Source organism: Doryrhamphus excisus, chromosome 13 (genome assembly GCF_030265055.1).
Source record: "Doryrhamphus excisus isolate RoL2022-K1 chromosome 13, RoL_Dexc_1.0, whole genome shotgun sequence".
Lineage (NCBI taxonomy): Eukaryota > Metazoa > Chordata > Actinopteri > Syngnathiformes > Syngnathidae > Doryrhamphus > Doryrhamphus excisus.
This window is the reverse complement of record NC_080478.1, coordinates 12297065-12319864: the sequence shown is the minus strand read 5'-3', so window position 1 is coordinate 12319864 and position 22800 is coordinate 12297065. Positions and strand designations below refer to the sequence as shown.

General features: G+C 39.8%; 1 protein-coding gene across 1 annotated transcript in view; it reads right to left on the bottom strand.

Moving 5' to 3' along the window:
• The window catches only part of kif6 (kinesin family member 6), a 45748-nt gene that overhangs the window by 5505 nt on the left and 17443 nt on the right, over nucleotides 1–22800 (bottom strand). Inside the window, exons 10-16 of the mRNA XM_058090523.1 lie at nucleotides 19495–19598; nucleotides 18735–18840; nucleotides 17223–17376; nucleotides 15333–15530; nucleotides 7965–8067; nucleotides 7648–7703; nucleotides 793–843 (exon numbers count right to left, since the gene is read on the bottom strand). Of these exons, the coding sequence (XP_057946506.1) occupies nucleotides 793–843; nucleotides 7648–7703; nucleotides 7965–8067; nucleotides 15333–15530; nucleotides 17223–17376; nucleotides 18735–18840; nucleotides 19495–19598 (772 nt within the window). The remainder of the gene's footprint in view (nucleotides 1–792; nucleotides 844–7647; nucleotides 7704–7964; nucleotides 8068–15332; nucleotides 15531–17222; nucleotides 17377–18734; nucleotides 18841–19494; nucleotides 19599–22800) is intronic.

Genomic DNA, 22800 nt, shown 5'->3' with positions numbered 1-22800 from the left:
GCTAAAAAGAAACAACTAAGATGCAACTAGTCTCCAAAAATCTAAAAAAGAAAAAACGCCAGCAAAGCTCCATTTACATAAAGTCACCTGCATATTAATCATGTTGTTAACATTGTTATGCAAAATATGATTTTACTGGTGCAGTGCCACCGAGCTTGACCACACTTTTGCTCTCAGCGAATCAGCGCTGCACTCACAATGTGTCAGGCCACTCCCGAAAAGTAACGTTTTCAATGTTAAAGGTAGTAACGAGTTTGGAAAGGTTAATGCTCTATGTAACGTTCGTCTCCATGTTGCTATGTGAAATCAATGTGCCCAGGAAGAAGGTCAAAATTGATGCGTTAATGCAGATTAAGCCATCATTACTATTAATCTGAATTAAACATTTCATGCAATTAACCCATCTGCAGCACAGAATGACTCAAAATCCCTGAAAATGTCATAAGATCTTGTGCCACCAGATTTTTGAACATTAAAGTGACAAAATTTCTCGTTCAGAAAAAAACAGTAGGGCCAGAGATGATAATAAATTAATTCATTAATCACACAATAAATTAAAATGAACATGATAATTTTGCCAGCTTCAATATATTTCATACATACATTCTCTTGTCTCTTGTCTTGTGACACCCCAATCACAATTAAAATAGACTAAAAAGAAATGATAGTTAGTAGTGACATACTGAAATGAATTCAGAGCTATCCTGAGATTAATCTCATACTACATTTTAATCGTTTAACCATTCCTTTCTACTTAATACGCATAGAATATTACAGTAACCACAAACTTACCATGAACCGCTCTCTGTCTCCGACGTACTTCTATCTGCTTCTTAAAGTCATCTATCAAAGTGAGAGGATAATAAAAATTAAATACAGTACATAAATACACAGAAGAGAAGGAAACTATTTGCAGTAGGGCAGCGCGGGAAAGAAAGAAGGAGTGAAGGACAACTATTACTTCAGTGTGCATGCCCTTCATGCTGGATTACATGTTTGTTCGCATTTTTGTTCTGCACAATTGTGCTTGAACCTAAAATAGTCATGCCTCTAAATACTATTTTCTATAAGCACCCGATACTAAACATTACTTAGGAGGTTGCTCGTGTCATTTGCACAGACTGGTTCCTTAGGTCCATACATCCTTGGAGCAGTACAGTAGCGCTAAAGTCTGTAAGGACTTGGCTGAGGAAGTGGAAGGTCTCAAGTTCAAGACCTGCCGTGGACCAACTAAATGGAAAATCAGACTAGTTGCTGGAGAGGTGCAATTTAACTGCTTCCCCCAGTTATGCAAAGACTTGTTTCCAGTATTTTAAATGACTTATGATTGAAAATCCAGCACTAAAATCCCGGCTGTATAGTATAGGTGGTGACCTTACACTGCTCTGTGTAAATACGTAGGTCTCAGAGTAAAAAAGCCTTCATGTCTCACTCTCTCAATCCACCTGGGGATTGTTTATTGGGTCTGCCAGGCTAATCTGCAGCAGAATCATGCAGCAAATTGCCTTTCCTGCTTGCCACTGCCATTCCAACACAATTACTCCCCAGACATTACCAGTTACTTCCACTTCTGTCTCCATACACTTGACCACAATTTGTCAGTTACAGGATTGTACCAATACAAACTTAAAATGAAAAAAACAACAACATTTTAAAGTTTTCCCATGCATTGCGTTTAAGGAACGCATTCATTGGGTCACTGCAATGATGTCAGCCTCCCTCTGGCTCCTCTGGCTCCATCTGGTGGACAGAGGCAGCACATGAGCACCAGACATTGTCTGCTTAGAGACAATTCAATATACCATTCAGGCAGAAATATGTGTTTCTGTAATAGGAGTGGCAGAACACTAAGAGGAACAAGATATCTTGACACTTAAAATGGTGCTTGAAGAAAGGATCTCAACGGAAAACTCATGTCATGGTTTTCCTTCAAGTCAATAGTGCTACACCACATGCAACCACAGGAACATCATCCCTCCAGGTCACGTATGGAAGAAAGATGAGAACTGGGTTCTCCATCCAGCCAAGGCTCACCACTGCCCAGGATCATGAACTGTGCCCCGTCAGCAGAATGACACATATAATAAGTTTCAGATGAAAATACTGTACACTGATGATAGGAAGAATGCCAGAATTCCTGAACTGGATCCATGTATTTGTGTAAGGAATCATGTTCATGCTAAGGAATTGAACAATCCAAAAAATTTCTGACAATGAGACAAGAAAAATAAATTCCAAATCCAACTAAATCAGCTCATGTCACTTGATGGTTTTCACAATAACGTGGGCATTTTACATTGAAGAAGGAATGTTCATGGGATGCAAAGTATCATCAAAAAGGCTATCATGAAAATCTCTTGACTTGCAGGGTTAACATATGGGTAACTCATCTTTTCATCGGAGTCTGCTCTGTGCTCTTTTGCCAATAATTAAAAGCTTGAATTCCCCAATTGAAAATATTGAATTTCATATGTGTGGAATTTCTAGCAGCAGTTAAACAAATTTGAACTAAACCAAATTCTGAAGGGGGAAACATTCAGGTATAAACAGTATTTAGCAAAGAGGAAGCAATTTCAGCTATCGATCAAGCAAAATGGACAATATATCAGATAGTAAGACAAGTAAATTACTGTGGCAATCATGTGTAGGAGTGGGAGCTATTCAACATACTGGATGGATGGATCTGCTGTAGGGAGTTTCCATTACAATCCCCCAGGTCTCATACATGTTCAGACTGTGCTCTGTTATGGCACCGTAAAGTGATCTTACAGCCAATTGAAGGTTTAAAAGTCAACCTTTGAAATCCAAAAATGGGAATGCAGGGTGTTTTGGTGGGTGGGTGGTTGGACTCCCCTACCTTAACATACAACAGGTGTCATAACACAGTTGGGTTAGTGCTATGTTTTGGACAAAGACAAAATGAAGATACTGAAAATGCACTGCATTATGCATTATTACTTATTATTAATACTCATTATTTACATTAATACAGTGAGATCATCTACGACTGTTGGTTTCTTTGTATATATACATTCACTTATCATACTTAAAAGGTTGTACAATCAACCGTGATAAATAGTGAAATTCTGCAAAATAGGATTTCAAAATTATCAGAGTCCTCAAGACACAAAATAACACCCCTATAGTCACCTTTACACTGGTATAACCCAACACAGTAGACGTAATAAAAGTAAATATGACTTTTGAATAAGACTTGTTTCCGCAGGTGGACAGGAAGTGACGTTGAGGGCTAAGAGTTGAGTTTTTGCTTGGCTCTGTGTTACAGTTGGAATTGCCTGTTGTGAGACAACTCAAATCTGCAATAAAAGGCTGTTGCTCTGGTGATCATGTCTGGTGTGTGTGTCATTGAGCATTACAGCAACATTACTGACACTTAGTGATGTATTATCCTCACAAGGGTCGCGGGGGGTGCTGGAGCCTATCCCAGCTGTCTTCGGGCGAGAGGCGGGGTACACCAATCACAGGGCACATATAGACAAACAACCATTCACACTCACATTCATACCGATGGACAATTTGGAGTCGCCAATTAACCTAGCATGTTTTTGGAATGTGGGAGGAAACCGGAGTACCCGGAGAAAACCCATGCATGCACAGGGAGAACATGCAAACTCTACACAGAGATGGCCGAGGGTGGGATTGAACTTGGGTCTCCTCGCTGTGAGGTCTGCGCGCTAACCACTCGATCGCCGTGCAGCCCAAATGTAACTTTAATGCAGGTAAAAAAAACATTATCATTAACATTATATTCATTCATTTTCTACCGCTTATCCTCACGAGGGTCGCAGGGGGTGCTGGAGCCTATCCCAGCTGTCTGGGGGGGGGGGGACTGGGACTGGGACCCTGGACTGGTTGGCCTTATATTTCTATTTTAGTCATTATTTAGACATTTTTTTGCTTGAAACTGTTTAATTTAGGCAAACAATGGCAAAACCTGTCATTTCCCAGTCTTTGTAATGTGTAAACAGGAATGAAAAGAATTGAAAAGAATGCACTTTTCAAAACTTTGCGTTTTAATCTCAAAACATCACTGATGCATCAACTCAGCAGGGAGGTTAGCCACACAAGTCATTTCTCAAACACACATCTTTATCCAACACGTTCCCCATCCTATTTCTTTCATCATCTTGATCAAGTAGAAGAGTTGAGAACTATCCATGCTGTGAGTCATATTGGCATGTTGAGCTAAAAGTGTCAATATCATATGATATGTGTGGTTTACATCAGTCACTTTGGGAGACCTTAAAGTGGCCAGGCAGTCATATGCATGAATACGACCTTTTATACTCATCAGGGTATTAGTGTGATAAATTGATTCACTTTACAGCCATAAAATGCAAAATTAACAATGACGGCATACTTTAAAGACAGCGATTTGGCATCATTTTTACTGATTTTCAGACATGAAAGAAATACATAAAAGATTAATTATACCACTGTTTCAAGTAATAAAGCTGTATGCTGCATTACACCTCAGTCAACTCATCTCACCTCTCCAGGACATGTCTGTGGTCTCCATACCAAACTTGTGCAGAGTCCAACCCCCACATTTAGTCAGAAGACATATCGTCGTTATAAAGCACTGGTTTCAAGCTACAGGCCACAATAAATATTTGTGGCCTGGAGGTTAAACTTGTTATGCCGCATAATTACCACGGCAGGTTCAAGTTCCAAGGATCATAAATGCTATCCTGTGTCGGTGTGTGTGTTGATTCAAGAGTTATTGAAATACAAATAGCCCGTTAAGTCAACGTATGAAGTAGTTTGAACTCTTCAACACAACAATTTATGTGATCAAATGTCATTAGACACAATAAGTACATTTTCCATGCTAGGTTTGAGTGCTAGAAATGAGTATAAGGAAACATCCAAATTGTTAGTTTTACAGTGTTTTAACTGGGCTGCTGGGTGATAATGTTAGCCCTATGTGTATATAATAGCGGGTTAAATCTTGCAGGCAATGCTTATAAAAGAACAGATGCTGTACTTCTGGGATGTTGTTTTTAAAACCTTTTGATACAGCATCCACAGCAACCATTTTATTATAGCTGCTTAGGGAAGGATGCAATAGAATTGAAATGTGCAGCCAGAAATGTAAAATTCCTGTTCATATCCTGTGTTGGGCAAAACGTAATTAGTTATAGTTACTAGTTACTTCTCCAAAAAAGTAACTGAGTTACTCCATCAGAAAAGTAACTAGTTACCAGTAAAAGCAACTATTACATTACTCCCCTTGTGTACATTTTTACCTTAAGCCATCTAAAGTAGTGTCTGTACTTCCATTTGGCAAACGCTGTCTTCTCACCACAGTGCTCCTCACTCACCATCTCTCGCTATGCTGTATCTACTACCTGGCACTTTGTCAGTGTCAAAAATGGTAACGGCGTTATGCTGACAGTAAGAGTAATTAGTTAGATTACCCGTTACTGAAAAAAGCAACGGCATTGGTAACACCGTTTATTTAAACACAGTTATTCCCATCACTGTTCATATCCCGCTGTGTCTTTGCACTTTTTGGGCTCACAACAGATGCTCCAGTGGGTTTTCGATTCCATGGCCATATGATATCGCCAAGAATAATCCTATAAAGCAAGGAAATGTTTTGGACAAAATGTCTGCAAAAGCTGCTATTTCTTGCTTTGATTTTGAGCCCAATGCTGGAAAGATTCAAGAGATAAAATAAAAGGCCTTTATCTATATTGTGCTGCTTCTACAGTCTACATCAACCGAGAGACAAATATTGCATTTACTTTCCAAGCAGGGCTTCCAAGATGGCAGGCAAGCACCCCAAGCATAATATTACAGCACCAGTTTCCTGCCAGAAGAGACAACCACCGTCCACTAAAAACACTCCTCATCTAGGAGGAATGCATCAAGACATTTGATGAGTCTTTTTCCAAGATCAAGTAATGGTAATGGTTTCATTTATTTCGAACATGCTTACCGTTACATAAAGGAACATGATACAGTTACACTTGCGCAATTCAACATCCTTGAAAGGAGTAGGAAGAAGCAGAGTTTATTAAATTCTACCCTTCTCCAATGTCTCAGCAATTACTAAAAGTCTCTTCACTTCCTGTGTTTAGCATGTTCACGTTTCCATTTTTAATTGAGAAAGAGACAAAAGGAGTAATAAGCAGATTGTTACAATACAGCCATCCCTCGCTACATTGTGATTTGAACATTGCGCTCTTGTGTTTGTTGTTGGCAACCCTCGGCTCCGTAGTCGGCTGCGGTTATTCAGCCTTCTTGTTGTGGCTTCCTACAAAATTCTCGATTTTGTTTTTTTAGCACCAAGTATATCTGACTTTCTCTAAGACCCTGAATGTATTACAGCTGTGAAGAAGGGAAGGGATCCATAGTTTTACTCTGTACACAGTGTGGCTTCCATGTGCCTGTATGCACTCCCTAAAAGTAAAAGTCTGGCCATGCTTCTGATGAGTCAAGGGATCCTGAGAAATCGCCTCTCAAACCTGGATAAGGGTATCAGTCAACTCCTGGACAATCTGTGGTGTGACATGGTGGCCGTGGATAAATAAAACATGATATTTTTGTTCATGTTTAGTATTTTACTATAGCAGGGTATTGAAGTAAATTTCAAATAGGACCAGTCACAGAGCCCCTTCAAAAAGAGAACAATTCTCCAGCATGGTCACCCTTGGATGGTTGAGAACTGACCTACAGGATCAGAATTCAGGTGAATTGTTCAAATTGGGTCAGTCTTAGTCTTTTTATGACTGACTTTCTGAACATATGGTATGAGACAAGCTTGTTCTGTGCTTTCAGAAAAAAGAATGAACATAAATGAGTATTTTGGGTAGAAGGCTCATTTTTTGCTGTCTACTTTTCTCTTCTAAGTGAGTGTCATGTGTGTTCATTTTTTTGCTTTGTCCGGTTTAATTCGTTTCACGGTTCTCTCTAGTCCGCTCCAGATCTCTCACTATGTATCTCACGTTTTCATCGCATGTCACTTGCCTCTCTGTCCTCACGCCCCATATCGCTGACTCTGTTTCTCTTATTTCCTCATATGTATGTCACCTGTCTGTCCTCTCTCCATATCTCATTTGTTCTTCTGTGCCGCTGGCTTCACTCCTCATCTCTATCGTCTGTCTCTGTAATTAGAGTTGCAAGGTTTAGCGCCAATGCATAGATGTTATTGGTTGAGTAGCATCATCATGTGGAATGGCTTAAAGCGGTACTGTAAAGTCTAAAAATGCTGCACCGATCAAACTAGAAGTGACCCATTAAAACTTTTTTTTTTGTCCTGTCCAGCCATTGAGGCAGTTAGTATTATCAATATAAATGCCGTTACATACTAAACAGATTTGCTCTGCCAGGGAAAAGCGTATATAAAAATTAAGTGCCTCAATAATTTCTTGACTACACCTCTGGGTTAGTATAGAATGGTATCTGGCCGAATCTGTGAGAATGCGGCACGCGGCTGTGGTCCACTTTAAGGAGATACATTTCATTTGAGAGGAGACTGAGGACAGCAAGAAACTGGACCTCCGCATAATACTGCAGCATCCGGTATCCAAACATCATAATCACTGAAATATTCCAAATTAACAGCAGGGTTAATCGATGAATTGAACCATGAAATGATAGCATCCACAGAGAACTTACTGATTTTTTGTTTGGCGTCATTAAGTTGTTCCCCAAGTTTTCTGGCCTCTGCTGACCTGTAACAACAAATGTATTAACTATTTACTTACTACTAATAATGTATACTGTATAAGCTATTATAAAACCACTGCAGCACGAAACATTGCTAAAAATATTTAGTCAAGAGATTCTTTAAAAACACAATGATTTACAAAGAGTAATTATCCATGATAGCTCGAGTGTTGGCATGAAAATGTGACAAATAGACAACAAATCTGTATGGATTGGAATTTTTCAAATCAGATGCCCTCCCCATTTTATTTCTTGATCATTTGTACCTCTGTTTGAGCAGACTCCTGTTGTCTTCAATGATGAGATGTTCTTCATGGTCTGTAATAAAGGTCTCAAAGGCCTCTTGTTTACCCATTGACAGCTGCGGCCCTATCAACAATACAAATCCAGTGTGAATACTCATATCAGACACATGAACTACTGTACAGTCACGGCCCAAAGTTTTGAGAATGAACCAGTGATTCAAGTTTTCAAGTTTGCTTATTTAGTGTTTTCAGATATTTTGTCAGATGTTGCTATGATATACTGAAGTATAATTACAAGCATTTCATACATACGGACGGTTACATTAAGTTAATACTGTACTTGCAGTGTTGACCCTTCTTTTTCAATTCACCATGACATGCTGACCGTTCTGCGCCACATCCTGATATGACAGCCCATTCTTGGATAATCAATGCTTGGAGTTTCCAGTTGGATGGTGCTCCATAATGCTGGAAATACCATTGGTTATTTTCAAACTGTTAGCAGTTAGCACATAGTTCTTCTGGATGCCCCAAACAATTGGAAAGGGGATTCATCAGAAAACATTAATTTACTCCGTCTAATCCAGTCCAGTCTTAACCAGACAATCATTAATATTATGTCAGCCGGTCCTTTTGTGGCACTGCTGAAATGCATTGGAAATTATGTTTTGGGGGATTAAATTCATCTTATTAATTGCCATTGATTGTATCAATCTTCGTAATATTCTGGAGATACAAATTGCCAAGATACAAACTGAGGCAGCAAACTTTGTGGAAATTAATATTTGTGTCATTCTCAAAATGTTTGGTCATGACTGTATACTCTCTGGCCACACGGGCTGATTGCTTTCCATCCTTTAGCAATAAATTTATCATCTATGAACCCTCAGCAAATTCCGAGTGGTTTCCACATACACAGGTATACCCACCTCCAGTCTGGTTTCCAGATGTGAGGTAGAACCCCACTGACATTCTCTACCTCCCACTTAAACCTAATTACAAAACTAAAGGACATTCATGTCTTCCAGTAAACACAGACACAACTACACACACACACATATCGTAAGCATCTACAGTATCTACAACACGTCAGCAATATATGGAAGGCTTCCCTCTCCCCAACTTTACCACATGTAAGGAAAGGGCATCAGTTTGGACTGAACCTCCTGCTGCCAGTTTCTTTTTAATGAGCTCATAATATGGTTTAACAACTGCTTCAAAAAGTTTATGCTTACAACACAAAAAGACATTGTTTTACTGTAATCTACTTGGAAATAAATGTGTATATACGATGTCAAATATTGTTTTATTTTGTAATTGTCCCATTTTATAAATTAAAAAATAGACTACCTTTTTTGTATGACAAGTCCAAAACATCTGTCAAGTATTGTTTATGTCTAATGCACAACAATAATATGTGCGGTGTGCATTGTTCCCGCATGGGTATGCACCACCACTTTCCGCATTCGTGCAGCAGTCGTGGTATTATTTGGTCTCTCTGTGTACCACTGCTCCGGCTTGAGCAGACGCAACAGCAGGTATCATGCAAACTGTTACATTCCTGAGAAGATGATCATGCACTATAGAAAGGAAAGTCTATTTTCAGCTACAGGTAGAAAATGTGCAAATCAGGAAGGAGAGAGGGAATTGCTGACTCGACATCGTTTTGGCTATTATGATTAGTTGTTAAACGCTGCAGCAATTAATTGACAATTACCCAAATTTACTCATTGGACCACTGCGGGGACAAAGTGCGTGCAAGTGTCAAAAAGGCTTAAGTCAAATACATTCTGGACAAAGGTTTGGTGGTCAGATGTGACAATGATTGAGCTACTATGTGGCCACAATGACAAGAAGTATGCATGAAGGTGAAGCTTACAAACCTAAGAACATGGTACCAACTGTCAATGATGGTGGTGGGAGCATCACGCTCTGGGGGTACAAGTGGCACTGGAGTCTTTCACAAAGTGGATGGAATTAGGAGAAGTACCTCAAAAATCACCTTCAATGAACTGGTAGGCAGATGGAATCAGACACAACTGGGTATTCCAGCAAGACAATGATTCCAACCCATATCAAAATCAAGAGATGACAATACAATAGACATGACCAACCGCAATATAACTAACAGGGAAGGAAAACAAACCACTTGTTTGCGCACTTGGTGGAGATAATAACAATAACTCCTGCAATAACAGAATCACTGACAGTATAATTCACTAGGCTAACTTCTGTGAATCCATCATGAGCTTTACAGCAGGCTATGTACCCAGTGAAAATGTTGTCAGCTTTAGTCTAAAGTCGGCCCTGTAACTCAGAACAGGATAAATGGTAGAATGCGGATAGATGGAAGAAGGCAATGACATCGTATTACTTGGCACCATTCCTAGTGCCACGAAGGAGTTTCACACATTATTTTTGAGAGATTCCATGCCCCTTGTTGAAACGTGTGGACTTTTGTGACAAACCAGACATGGAGAGGACAGTTACTCATGTGGGATTAGGACAGTGGGGAATTCAGACCCGTTATTTTTGGAAACTTCTGATTAAAACCAGCTGTGATCTCACAGGCATCTGTTGCTAGAGCCAACCTCAACAAATGAATCTGAGGGTTTCTTGAGGGAAATGCACTTCATTCGACTTTTAAAGAGCAACATTCCGGAAATATTTTCGAGCAATATGACGTCTTTTAATGTAGTACTAACAGAATTAGTGAAGTAATGAGATCACATGGCTCAATTTCCCAATTCCGTGCCCCAAGTGGTGACATACCAAATGTGTTTGGACTTTGTTGAGTTTTTCCAACATTTTAACCCACCTTTACAAGATAAAACGCACCATAGTGAAGTATGGTGATTCCATTTGCTCATCTGTAACACTTTTTATTGTGTGCAAGGAGCACAAAACTGCTTATTAGATTGAAAAGGAGACATCATTTGGTGTATGTTTCTATTGTGGTCGTCTGACAGGGAGATTGCGATCTAAGATGCTGCCTAGTTCACAGACACGTGCGGAAGGCCTGGTAGACCCATCAGCATTTCATTACATGCTAGTAGAGTTTACAGTAAGATGTAAGTCTTGACATCTCAAGTCTGCTGTCAGCCCTAATAAGCCTAATACAAGTCATCACCGGCCTGAATGACTACAAGAACACCTTGTAAATTCATTAGCTGTAAAAACAATCTGAAGCACATTGAGAGCAGACATTAAATCTGTACTTGCAGACACACAAATAAATCAACCTGAAAGAAAACTAGCTCAGTCTGCAATGTACTGAGGACACAATAGAAATGTACTACTGATATCACAATTTTGCAATGAGTGCAGAATATTCATTTATTCATTCATTTTCTACAGCTTATCCTCACAAGGGTTGCGGGGGTGCTGGAGCCTATCCCAGCCATCTTTGGGCAAGAGGCGGGGTACACCCTGGACTGGTCGCCAGCCAAGTCCAGTCGCCAAGACTGTTCGCCAGCCAATCACAGGGCACATATAGACAAACAACCATTCACACTCACATTCATACCTATGGACAATTTGGAGTCACCAATTAACCTAGCATGTTTTTGGAATGCGGAAGGAAACCGGAGTCCCTGGAGAAAACCCACGCATTCACAGGGAGAACATGCAAACTCCACACAGAGATGGCCAAGGGTGGAATTGAACTCGCTGTGAGCCCTGCGCGCTAACCACTCGTCCGCCAAGCAGAGAGCGCAGAATATGTCCAATGAAAATTAACTCCATTCTGGCTATGTTTTATATATTGGCAAAGTTAGGAGCTAGGTTTAGAATGATGTCTATGGAAAGAGTGGAGCGAATTATTGCAGGAATGGTTTCCATGGAAAGGTCATCATCATTACACTTACAGTTTTTCAATAGGGGACATCTGTTACACTCACAGTAACAATGGTGGCTTGTGGATGCAGCATGAAATGTTAATTCAAATATAACCATCCAAAGACCCACAGAGGCCGGAAAAAGGATCTGTGCAATGTGTTTGCTTTGAATGAGCACAACGTAATGAACAATGATCTAATGTGCATACAAAATGGTTCCTTGTGTCCAAGTGGGTCACCGCATTCCAGATGTGAAATATGTATTATATCATGAAGTCACATAAAACAATGGTGTCAGACGGGTTTTTTTTAAAGAGTTTGAACTTAGTAAGGCTTGAAGAGAAAGCCAAAACATTATTAAATATGACACAATCCCTGACATAACTGCACCTTGAAAAATCCAGACTTGAACTTGTCAGCAAGAAACGTGAAGTGTGAGAAAACTGGAACATTCCCAAGTGAAAATGTAATGGCTAAAGAGGCACTGAGAGTTCCTGAACAGGTACCAACTGAAGCAAAATTAACAATAATACACAAAACTGTAGGAAAACACAAGTCTTTGTATAGTCAGTGATTAGAAATAACGACATGTTGGACCAAAAATCCAATATAACGACAAAAGACTAATAATCATGCAGGTGTAGCGTAATGGTGCACTCACATTTTAATCAGTCAACTCTGAGATGAGTGGCTATGGTTGGATGATGAAGTGGAATTCATACATTAGGTGTTTAAGATGTCACTGATGGCCAAACTTGATGAAATAACCCATACGCTCTAGAATTTATGTGTCGACCAAACGGTCTATCTTCACAAACACATTTGGTTTTGCCTTGGATGAAATAGAAGCTCCACTTGACTTTAAACAAGACTTTGATGTGTGATTAATAATTAGGAAGTCTGGCCAACTCCAAAGTGATTAATTCCATTAATTCCATACTAGTCGAAAAGAAAATTAAATAGGATGCAGCATTCTTTGGTCAAGTGTAATTAGTTACGTCAAGGTCGTCTGGTCCATTTTCCCACCTGCTATGTAATATTTTTTTTCCAATAAAGAGATCCATCATTAAAATAAAAGCAACTGATATGAAAATATTTGAAGCCAGACATTCTACATTTTGAGGAGCCTTTGCCAAAACTAACTTGGTGTAAAATTTGTTCACAGAGTTACTTATTATGGTTGGAATGTAAAAGACTCTTCTCAACGCATGGTGTTCCGGAGAATGACAGGAGTGACCCGAGTGAACTAATTTGATTATGGAGCAGCTGGATCATTTACATGGACTTCAATGTCCGTCATGTACATCTCATGTAGAGTAGGTATATTTATGTAAGTGGACCAACACTGGATTGTAGATATTTTCTAATGAAGACCAGAACAGGATCATTGCAGTAAAAGCAGTATCACATAGGGTGTAAACAAAATGAAGAGAAGATTTGGCCTAGCCACAATGTGTAAAACCACATGCCTATCAAATCGGCAAGACCGCTGTCTGAGATTTAGTGGTTGGAGAACAGCAGATGCTTCAAAACCTTAGCTCATCAAGTGGAAGTGGTTGCATTGGGGGATATTTTGCACCATGAAATAAGGCAAAGACGAGTAAGGCGAACTCAAGGCGAAGGTGAACTCAACTAAGAAGTTGGTTCTGTATTAGATCATCCACCATTCTACAAGACTAATATGCCACATGATCGCTCCACTACATCCTTCACAATGTTCCTCATTGTCCATTACCAGAATGACTGATTTGCCGAACTTTATCTGTCTGGACTAGATTCAAATGTGTGTTTATTTTCCTAAGAGGCTCCTCTTTCAGACGCACTGTTAGCAATTACCCCTCAGCTGGCCCTTTTACCACACTGGGCAGAGATACACAAAAATGAGAGGATGGGGGGATTGTGGTTAAAGCAGACAGGAGCACAGTCTTAGTGTGATGAGTTTCTGGTTCATAAGAATCCACTGCCCAGTGGCCACGACTGAGCTAGTTATGACTCGGGCTCAGGTTTATCATCATCCACTTAGACAAAATCAGGCAGGAAAAGCCAAATAAATGCTGCCGCCGGCTAGGAAGCGTGTCTCAAAGCTGAAATGGCTTAACTCTCAGTAACCCCGGCATTCCTGTTGCATTTAGGGTAGGGTTAAAATTACACAGACTGGTCCACAAGAAGTTAGGATTAGTTGTTGTATGTGGACGATTTTTCCATTTTGATTAGAATCAAAACCCCTAGAAAGTATGTGGCATTGCGATGATGTTCTACTTGCAGGACACAAAGGCATATATGGGAGGAATCTGTCACAAAGAGATGAGAAAAAACAGACTTATCACAAGCAAAATTATATTTTAAATGTTTTATGTAGGGTCAGATGGGATAGGCTCCAGCATACCCATGACCCTAGTGAGGATAAGCGGCATAGAAAATGGATGGATGGATGTTTTAGGCTTCATGTTGGCCACACAGTCAGGAGATCGGGAAGCCCTGGGTTCCATTCTCTGCTTGGGCATCTCTGTGTGGAATTTGCATGTTCTCCCTGTGCATGCATGGGCTTTCTCCAGGTACTCCGGTTTCCTCCCATATTCCAAAAACATGCATGTTAGGTAATTGGTGACTCCAAATTGTCCATAGGTATGAATGTGAGTGTGAGTGGTTGTCTATATGTGCCCTGCGATTGGCTGGCGGTCAGTACGTGGTGCACCCTGCCTCTCGACCGAAGCGACCCTAGTGACAAAGGGGCATAGAAAATGGATGGATGGAGTAAAAGTATCACAAAGTTTAAATTAATGATCATCAATAAATAATAATAATGACGATAGGATTAATGTAGAAGCAACAGGAAACTCATATGTCTGTGTAACCGATGACACTGTTTGGACATAGGGCACCAAAGGTACTGTAAACTCATTCTCCAAAAATGAAGGCTTTGTCATGCTCCAAAGACAACTTTACCAGACACGCATCAGCACGGGCTGCCCACATTCCATGGGAGGGAAATCACCTGGCTGCGCTCTCAGCATCTAATCCATCACAAATTCTCTTTCTCCTCCAGCTAAGAAAAACTGACGGTCAGCTTTACAAGACACAACATCTGCTAAACATTTACCAAATCCATAAACTACTTTGTTAGTCGGATCCATTTGTCTCATTCTCACTATTTCACAGCAGCGAGCAGTCGCAAAAGCAGTGCTGGAAAGATGAAGTGATGATGTTTTCATGATGTTTGATTGCTTTTGTAAGGAAGAGGAAATCAGTTTAAATATGTTTACTTCACATTAAAACTTCCTACCTGGTGCTGATTAGGGTCAAACAGAGAACTATTCGTTGGCTGTAGTAATGTTGTTGAAAAGCTCTGCCCTAACATTTTATTGCCTCCTTCTGGCCAACACTTTGCTCCTTCCAAGTTTGACTGAATTTGTAAAGCGGGAAGGATATTGCAGGAGACGTGAACCTTTCAAGGGATTTATCAGTGTGACCTATTCAGTTTCTGAACAGCTAACCAATGGGACAAAATGTGGTAAAAGTTACTTGCCAAAACAAAGCAGCAGTGTTGTTTTACCTCTTTTCATGTACACTACAGCTCGTCCTGCAGGACCATTTGTGGTAGGTTCATTGGTTCCATCCTTCAATGGTGGCAATGCTGATAAACTGGAATCACTCGTGGTGCCATCTTTCTCTCTGTCGCTGATACTGGCGAGCTGAGTTATGGCATCCTTTGCCCTTTTTTTCTCCTTCTTCAAAAGCCTAACCAGGATACCTGAAGGCACCGAGTTATAGACCAAATTTGTCTTTTGTTTGAGCAGTTAAAACAATTAATTCAGCCATTATGCTTAAGATGACAAAACATGCTGCACCTGAATGCCTAGTCCAGAACGCCAGACTGATGAATAAGTGCACTTCTTGAAAGAATTTCCATAGGGTAAGCCAAAAACGACAACAAAAGAAAAGGGCTGTATGGACATTAATTTCCTCACAGCAGCACAATAGTGGGCTTTTAATAATGGCAGATTGCTGACATGTGCTCTCTGTCAGACATTACAGACTTGGGGAGATGTCATGGTCTGGGATGAATCAGTCGGGAGAAGGGGAGCCAGCGAGACTGCAGAGGACTTGCCAAGATTCCACAAAATCTTCTCTAATGATGAGATTGTATGTGTTTGTCTACTTGAGTCCAAGTGTCGATATGCTTGTGAGGCTGAGTGCACTGCGTGAGTATGACAGAGAATCATTGGCCGGCTACCACAGAAGGATGAAACATAAGAACTGCCACTGTGATACTGTTCACAGTTTAGCTGCCATGACTTTTCACTTTTCCATATGCTGTGTCTCCATGCTTTAGAACAATAATTGCATCCTTTCACTCCATACACTGACTACAGTTTTAACTGCTTTGTGCAACATATAAAGTATACTATGTATATGCTATGTATAGAAGTATATTAATAAAATATTGTTCTCTCATTAAATATTGATGGAGCTTCTGGTCTTTCTTCTTGCTTTCCCACTTAAATTGCAAGTCCTGCACACATAACACATATCTGTATATTCCGCATGCATGGTCTTGTCATGGCATTAGCAGATGTCTAGTTGTAGACGGACATCACCACAAAGCCTGTAGTGGTCAAGAGATAATTGGGGACGTTCAGAACACATAACATGTGAAATGGCATTATTTTAGATGATAAATGAAGGATCTGGAAAGGATCATTTATATTCCCGTCAGCCAAAAAATGGGAACAACAGCAAAAGGCAAATGTATCTGCAATTAGCATCTCCAATGACAGAGACTCTGCCAAGTTTTAAAGCCAACACAATTTTGTTTAACCTATTGTGGCCAGCAATTACAGTAAAAAAAAATCGACTTTAGCTGTGGGTTCCATGTCATTGTTTCATATAGGTTCTTACTTAGAACTGATGTCCACCAGGTTTTTCCATTATGGAGTTGTGAAGCAGTAGTCTGATATCTTCATTTATGCTGAACACGACCATAGGTTTCAAGTGTAGGGTGAAAATATTTCTTAGTGGGGCTCCATATTGGATCAGGGGCTGCCTAGAAAGCTGTTCACTCCAGATATTGTGGTCACACTCATCTCATGATGTTCATTCAATCTCTCCTCCCCATCTGTCTTGTCACTTTCTATTAAGCTGTCCAATAAAGCAGACTTCACAGGATATATAGAATCTCCCTTTAAAAAGTCAGCAGCTGGGAAGGAAAAACACTAATCTCAAGCACCACAAGTTGCTCCGATTTCAACTGACCACATAATGAGCACCAAATACAAAATAAGTCTTTTTGTCCTTGTCATTAAGATACACTCGCACTGTTAGATGAATATAGTAATGCAGCAGCCTATTGGTCTTTAAACAACACCTCAAAAATGATGTTTGTTCTTAAATGGGTCGGACATCAATTGACAAAATGTGTCACTCTTAATTAGACAAAGGATACTGATCTCATTGTTGCGTTGCATCAACAGTTCCTTTAGTTTGGCAACTTCTTCTTCACTGTGGTGCTCACAGTCCTTTTCCTCTGGTCTGACTCCTGGTGATGTCTGCATATCACAACTACTGCAGCTTTCAACTCGACTGGCCAGAATCATTGTCTGTGGGAAAAAAAACATGAAAGGAGGATTAAAAGAAAGGTCTGGTGTAGGACTGAGGGTGGACAATATCTCAAAAACATTTGACAGCTATTAACAAGCAAAAGGAAGCAGAGACTGACTTGGACATGAACTTCCCCATGAAGGCAAGGGTGTTCGAAGGAAAATTTGCAGTCATTCACAGCAGACACATCAGGATACAATCATTAGAGCTGGTCAACAAAACAAGTAAGAGAAGAAATAAGCTGTATCGGACAGAAACTGAACAGGAGATGATTCATGGATAATAAACACAGGAGACATAAGCAGACACCCAAGTGGGATCTGTTAAAGTTGAGGCCAGTCACCGTGTATTTTCCCTCTGCTCAGCAGTATTTTGAGTTTGTTGTTAATGTGCTGTCTAGTAATCAGAACAACTCATCCACACACCTTGACATTCTAGACTAAATGAACATTTTCAGTCGTTGATTAAATGTATGGCAGAAACCTGAGGTGAGTGAAGCCGTACTCTTGGCAGTGCGCAAACCTTACCTACCATGTGAGTGCACTGACTTGGGTCATGGCGCGTGCCAGTTTCTGTTTGTCATAATGTTGCAGAAACATTTATGTACTGTACACACTATGACTTTCTACAATGTGTATTGACATTAGTGGAAGTGTGACATAATTATTCTTGCTAATAAGGCAATATAATACAGACAAATGCCATACGCGGAGTTGCAGCTGTGGTGCAGCTGTATGCAATGTTATGCGTGCAGAAATAGGTTGGTCTCCTCTCTCTCTCCTTCTCTCTTGCCCACACACACGGCATGGGCGCATGTCAACACGACACCTTCCAGCTAATTAGATGACAGAAAACTGAAAAAACACTGTCTAGACACAAGTCTGGTAAAGGGAAGAAGAGCATTCTTTTAGCCAGGCAGTCACACTGCCCTTTCAAATATTTGTGAATAAATGATTAGCACTTCTAATCATTTGTAAGTTCAATTAGATGGCCCAAAATACTGTACAATTCATAGGTGGGCACCTGACTCTGGCAACCCGAGATATCCCAAAATGTACAGCATACCAGCACCCTGAGATTCACCTCTTTTTTCACCATGACAGCAGCACAGCAACTGCACAATCTGCTCGTCAGATGAGCTACTGCTTAGATTGTGCAGGAACTAATAGCAATAGCAATTATTTAAGGATGTGCATTCATGGAGCAAACAGCACAAGACAAGTAAATTCCCATGCATTCTCCAGCATTATAATAAGGAAAAAGGCTGTTTGAGTGTTCAACAACCAGCATGAAAACATCATTGTTCCTCCACAATAGCAATAATAGCTGTACAGAGAAAAGACAGAGGGGGACTTACCTTCAACAGGGAGAAGCAGTACTGGATTTTTCTCATGTCTGGCCCCAAAGACAGTGTTACGTCTGGACCAGGATCATCTAGAAAGGCCTTGACCAACTCCTCCAACCTAATCACAAATATAGAATTATACATAACAGTCATAGTCTCAATAGACAATAAAGGTTTTTCAGTTTTTCACATAGAGCCATGTATGTGTGTGAAATTGTGTGACAAACATGCAAAAAAAAATCATGAAGGGGCAAACACTTTTTTCACACCACTGTATATTTGAGGAGCACTCTTGTGTTTACAGTGTGGGTCTGTCAAAGATAATTATTTACTTAAATTCATGCTGCAGCTCCACTGGACCAGTCAGTTGATAAACTATGTCTGGATGGTAGTCCAAACATTGGTTCCCCAAGTTTTTGAAGACCAGAAAGACAAGAAGGAAGCCATCCAAGTGGCTCTAAAGTAGGCACAAAATGTGCAGTACTTTTTTTCCCTTGCAAACATGATTGGTGTAGATACGTTCTAGGTTTACATGATGGAGGACTCAAAACAAATGTGGTGACTCAAAACAAACATGGCATTTTCATTTTGGTATTCCACGACATTGATGTTTTTTAGTTCAATCAATGTTGGATATGCCGTGTCGTTCATCGCCTGATCCTATTGCTTGAGTAATCAGTAACAAGGGACCAGACTGGGTTCTTTTGTGAAGAAGTGCAGCAAAGCAGAATCATCATTTACAACAGTAACAACACTGAGATAAAATACATACTTCTGGATCTCCTCTACGGCAAGCTGGCCATCTCGCTCCTCTCCTGTCAGCATGGACAGCTCCTCCTTTAGAGATTGAACCTCCTGTTTCAGGCGAGCTATCAACTAATAAGTAGAGAAAAGTAGTAAGAGGTTAACTGATGTGTATGTACACATAATATAATACAGACCGCTTTTATACACATTTCCATACACAACACAAACTAAGCACCCACAATTTACTCACAAATCCAGGTCATGTATACTGCCAAGTGATGAGACAATCTTGTGGTTTATCACGTTGATGCATATTGAGGAACATTTAAGTGATTCCAGACAGCTGGTTGCAGCAGCAAGAAAATGCAGGATGCCAAACACAAACCTTCTGCTTCTCGCTATTGGCCAACATTAGGACTCTGTATATTTATTCTGTCTGATAATTTTTGACTCAGTAAGCTGTCTTTTTATGTATAAATGATGAAAGTAAAGAGAAGGCTCTGTGCCTCAAGAGGTTACTTTTCACATCATTTTTGTAGATATTATTTGGCATCAAGAAACAAAACATCCCGGATGAGTACAGAGAATAGACATGACACTGCTGAGTCATGTCACACTATAGTAAAACTATGGTACAGTAGAGTACAATATGTTATCTACAATACTATGCTATTCATGTCATCCAATGGCAACATTATAAAGCAGCTCTATAACATATATGACTGGAATAAAAGTATTGAGTACAGCAATGTTCTGGTGAATATTTCTGTTCGTGTAAATACCTGTTGCTAAAGAGCTCAATTATTAATGCCCCAGGCAACAAGATCTGGACAAAGAGTCAACAGTGGCAGGAAATCAGAGAAAATTACTACAAAGATAACACATAATAAAGATTTTTTAAACCTAAACATTACAGATTAATCCTTACTCTGAGATATACTGTAATGAAATTCGGCTGAAAACAATTCTGTAACTAATCCAAAAAGCAAGTTAATCACAGCAGTAACAATGCTGTCAAGTAATAACGCAGACTACAGTGGCATGTTTCTGATGAAACACACACAATAGCCCCCTTTGACAACTGCAAAGATTGCAAAGGTCAGATCGGCCTCTCCATGTTATCACTGCACTGTCTATTCCACACACAATGTGATAACCTTACCTTCTTTCAAGCTGCTCAAGACTCAACAGGCCTGCAATGTGGTTTTGGGCAGGTGCCATTAGGTTGGAAGAATAGTCATCACTATTCCATCTTATATGACATACGGTATTTCTTTAACAGCAAATACCAAAGCTAACCATTGCAGTCCAGAGGGGAGCCCTTTACCTCTTTTTGGAACCTGTGGTCTGATGTAACACTCCCAGCTGCATCCTCAAAGGCTGACCACCAGTGATCGGTCAGCAGAATCAGCGGTAGTCTATTTCAGCAAGCACAGCCCACACTGGTACCACAGCTTCATGGCGGAATTTCAAATAGTTTGAAATATATATTCACTAAGAATGTGTGACTGATGATGTCAGTATAGTGGTACATACATCCAGACCATCAAAGCTTTTTGCAATCAACTCTATGAACTCTAAAAAAATAAATGTTTAGCTTCTTACTATGTCCTTCTTCCCAACTCTGTTTGAAAGCTTTTCTTAAGTTTAGAATAAATTAAATGGAGGCCAACTAGTGAGCTCGGTAGCATGCTATGTTTTAAGTGTCAGCCACCTATTGTATTCCTGCAGTGAAGCTGTGGTCTATGTGTTACAGTTGGGCAATATTTTGTAAACAAAAACTAATCCGAGTGTAAAAGTGACTATAAGAGTGTTAGTTTATGTCAACAGGGATTAATAATGGTAAAAAATCATATTTAGAAAGTCAGAATCAGGTTTTCTATGCTCAAGCTATGAAAATCCATATTGAATCCTACTTCGCGGAAATTGGGACCAATTAATTAATTTTCTACCTCTTATCCTCACGAGGGTCATGGGCGTGCTGGAGCCTATCCCTCAGGCGAGAGGTGGGGTACACCCTGGACTGGTCGCCAGCCAATCACAGGGCACATATAGACAAACAACCATTCACACTCACATTCATACCTATGGAGTCACCAATTAACGTTTAACCAATTAATGTTTTCGGAATGTGGGGGGAAACCGGAGTACCCGCTTTTTTTTTTTTAAAGCTACTGTCTGACCCTCACAGTGTCTGTTGAGAACAATTGCGGCCTTTCAACAAATGTAACAGAGGACGCATGGCATTCTATATTCTATTCTTATTATGTGCAAATGACAAATGACATGTTCCAAACTGAAAAAAGAAAACGTCCAAAAACAGACTAACATAATTTTTGCAAACAAACTATTCTGTGCACAAAACCACCCACAGTAAACTGTAAGCACTCCTGTATAACCACAGGTTAGAGCTTAAATCCACGTCTATTACGTAGTTGGCCACACACCAACATGCTGCAATTATGGGGCCCTGTTTTATATAGGAAACAGGGGCATGTTTTCTCACTACATCTAAACAACAGCTTTAGTTTGCCCACAACAAAATTATAACATACGAACAAGGATAGGGGGCACTTTACAGCAACACGGCAGTACAATTTCCAAAAAAAGGCTAATTATCACAAAGTGTTTGAGGAAAGGCATTGATCCATCCTATCCACAGCAATGAATATTAGCCCTAAGAATTATTTTGCGTTTTTTGTATGTGCTAATCTGAGCTGTATTCTTGAGTAAAATATAATGTGCAGTTCTGATGTGTCATTCATTTTTTTTATAAATTATTTGGACAATTAAACAGGCATACTCCAAATGAGACTATATAAATGTTGCTTTGCATCGTGGGGCACAACATTTTAAAGTTGAGGTCGTGGTTGAAACAAGACTAAATTGAAGTTAAATGTAGGGTTGGGACCATACTTTCCACTCTTGAGGAAACCATCCATGATGAGACGTCACAACGTCATTCCACACTTGATTCATTTTACCATCACAACTGAATGCAGATGCTTGTTTTGACTGATTTCCTGTTTCCTTGCCATTCCTACAAATAAACTACTAAGTGCAGCACGATTTGGTGCCTGGATAAAAGATTCCTGTGAAGCTCTGCCGATCAGTTCCCAATTGCTCTCCTTTAAGCATGCAATAATTATTTATACGTATTGGTGTGAAAAAGTGTTTGAATGCTTTTTTTTTTGCATGTTTGTCACACTTAAATGTTTCACATCATCAAACAAATGTATACATATATTAGTCAATGACAACACAACTGAACACAAGATGATCATAAACATTTAAGTGTGACAAACATGCAAAAAAATGATAAATTGCAGGA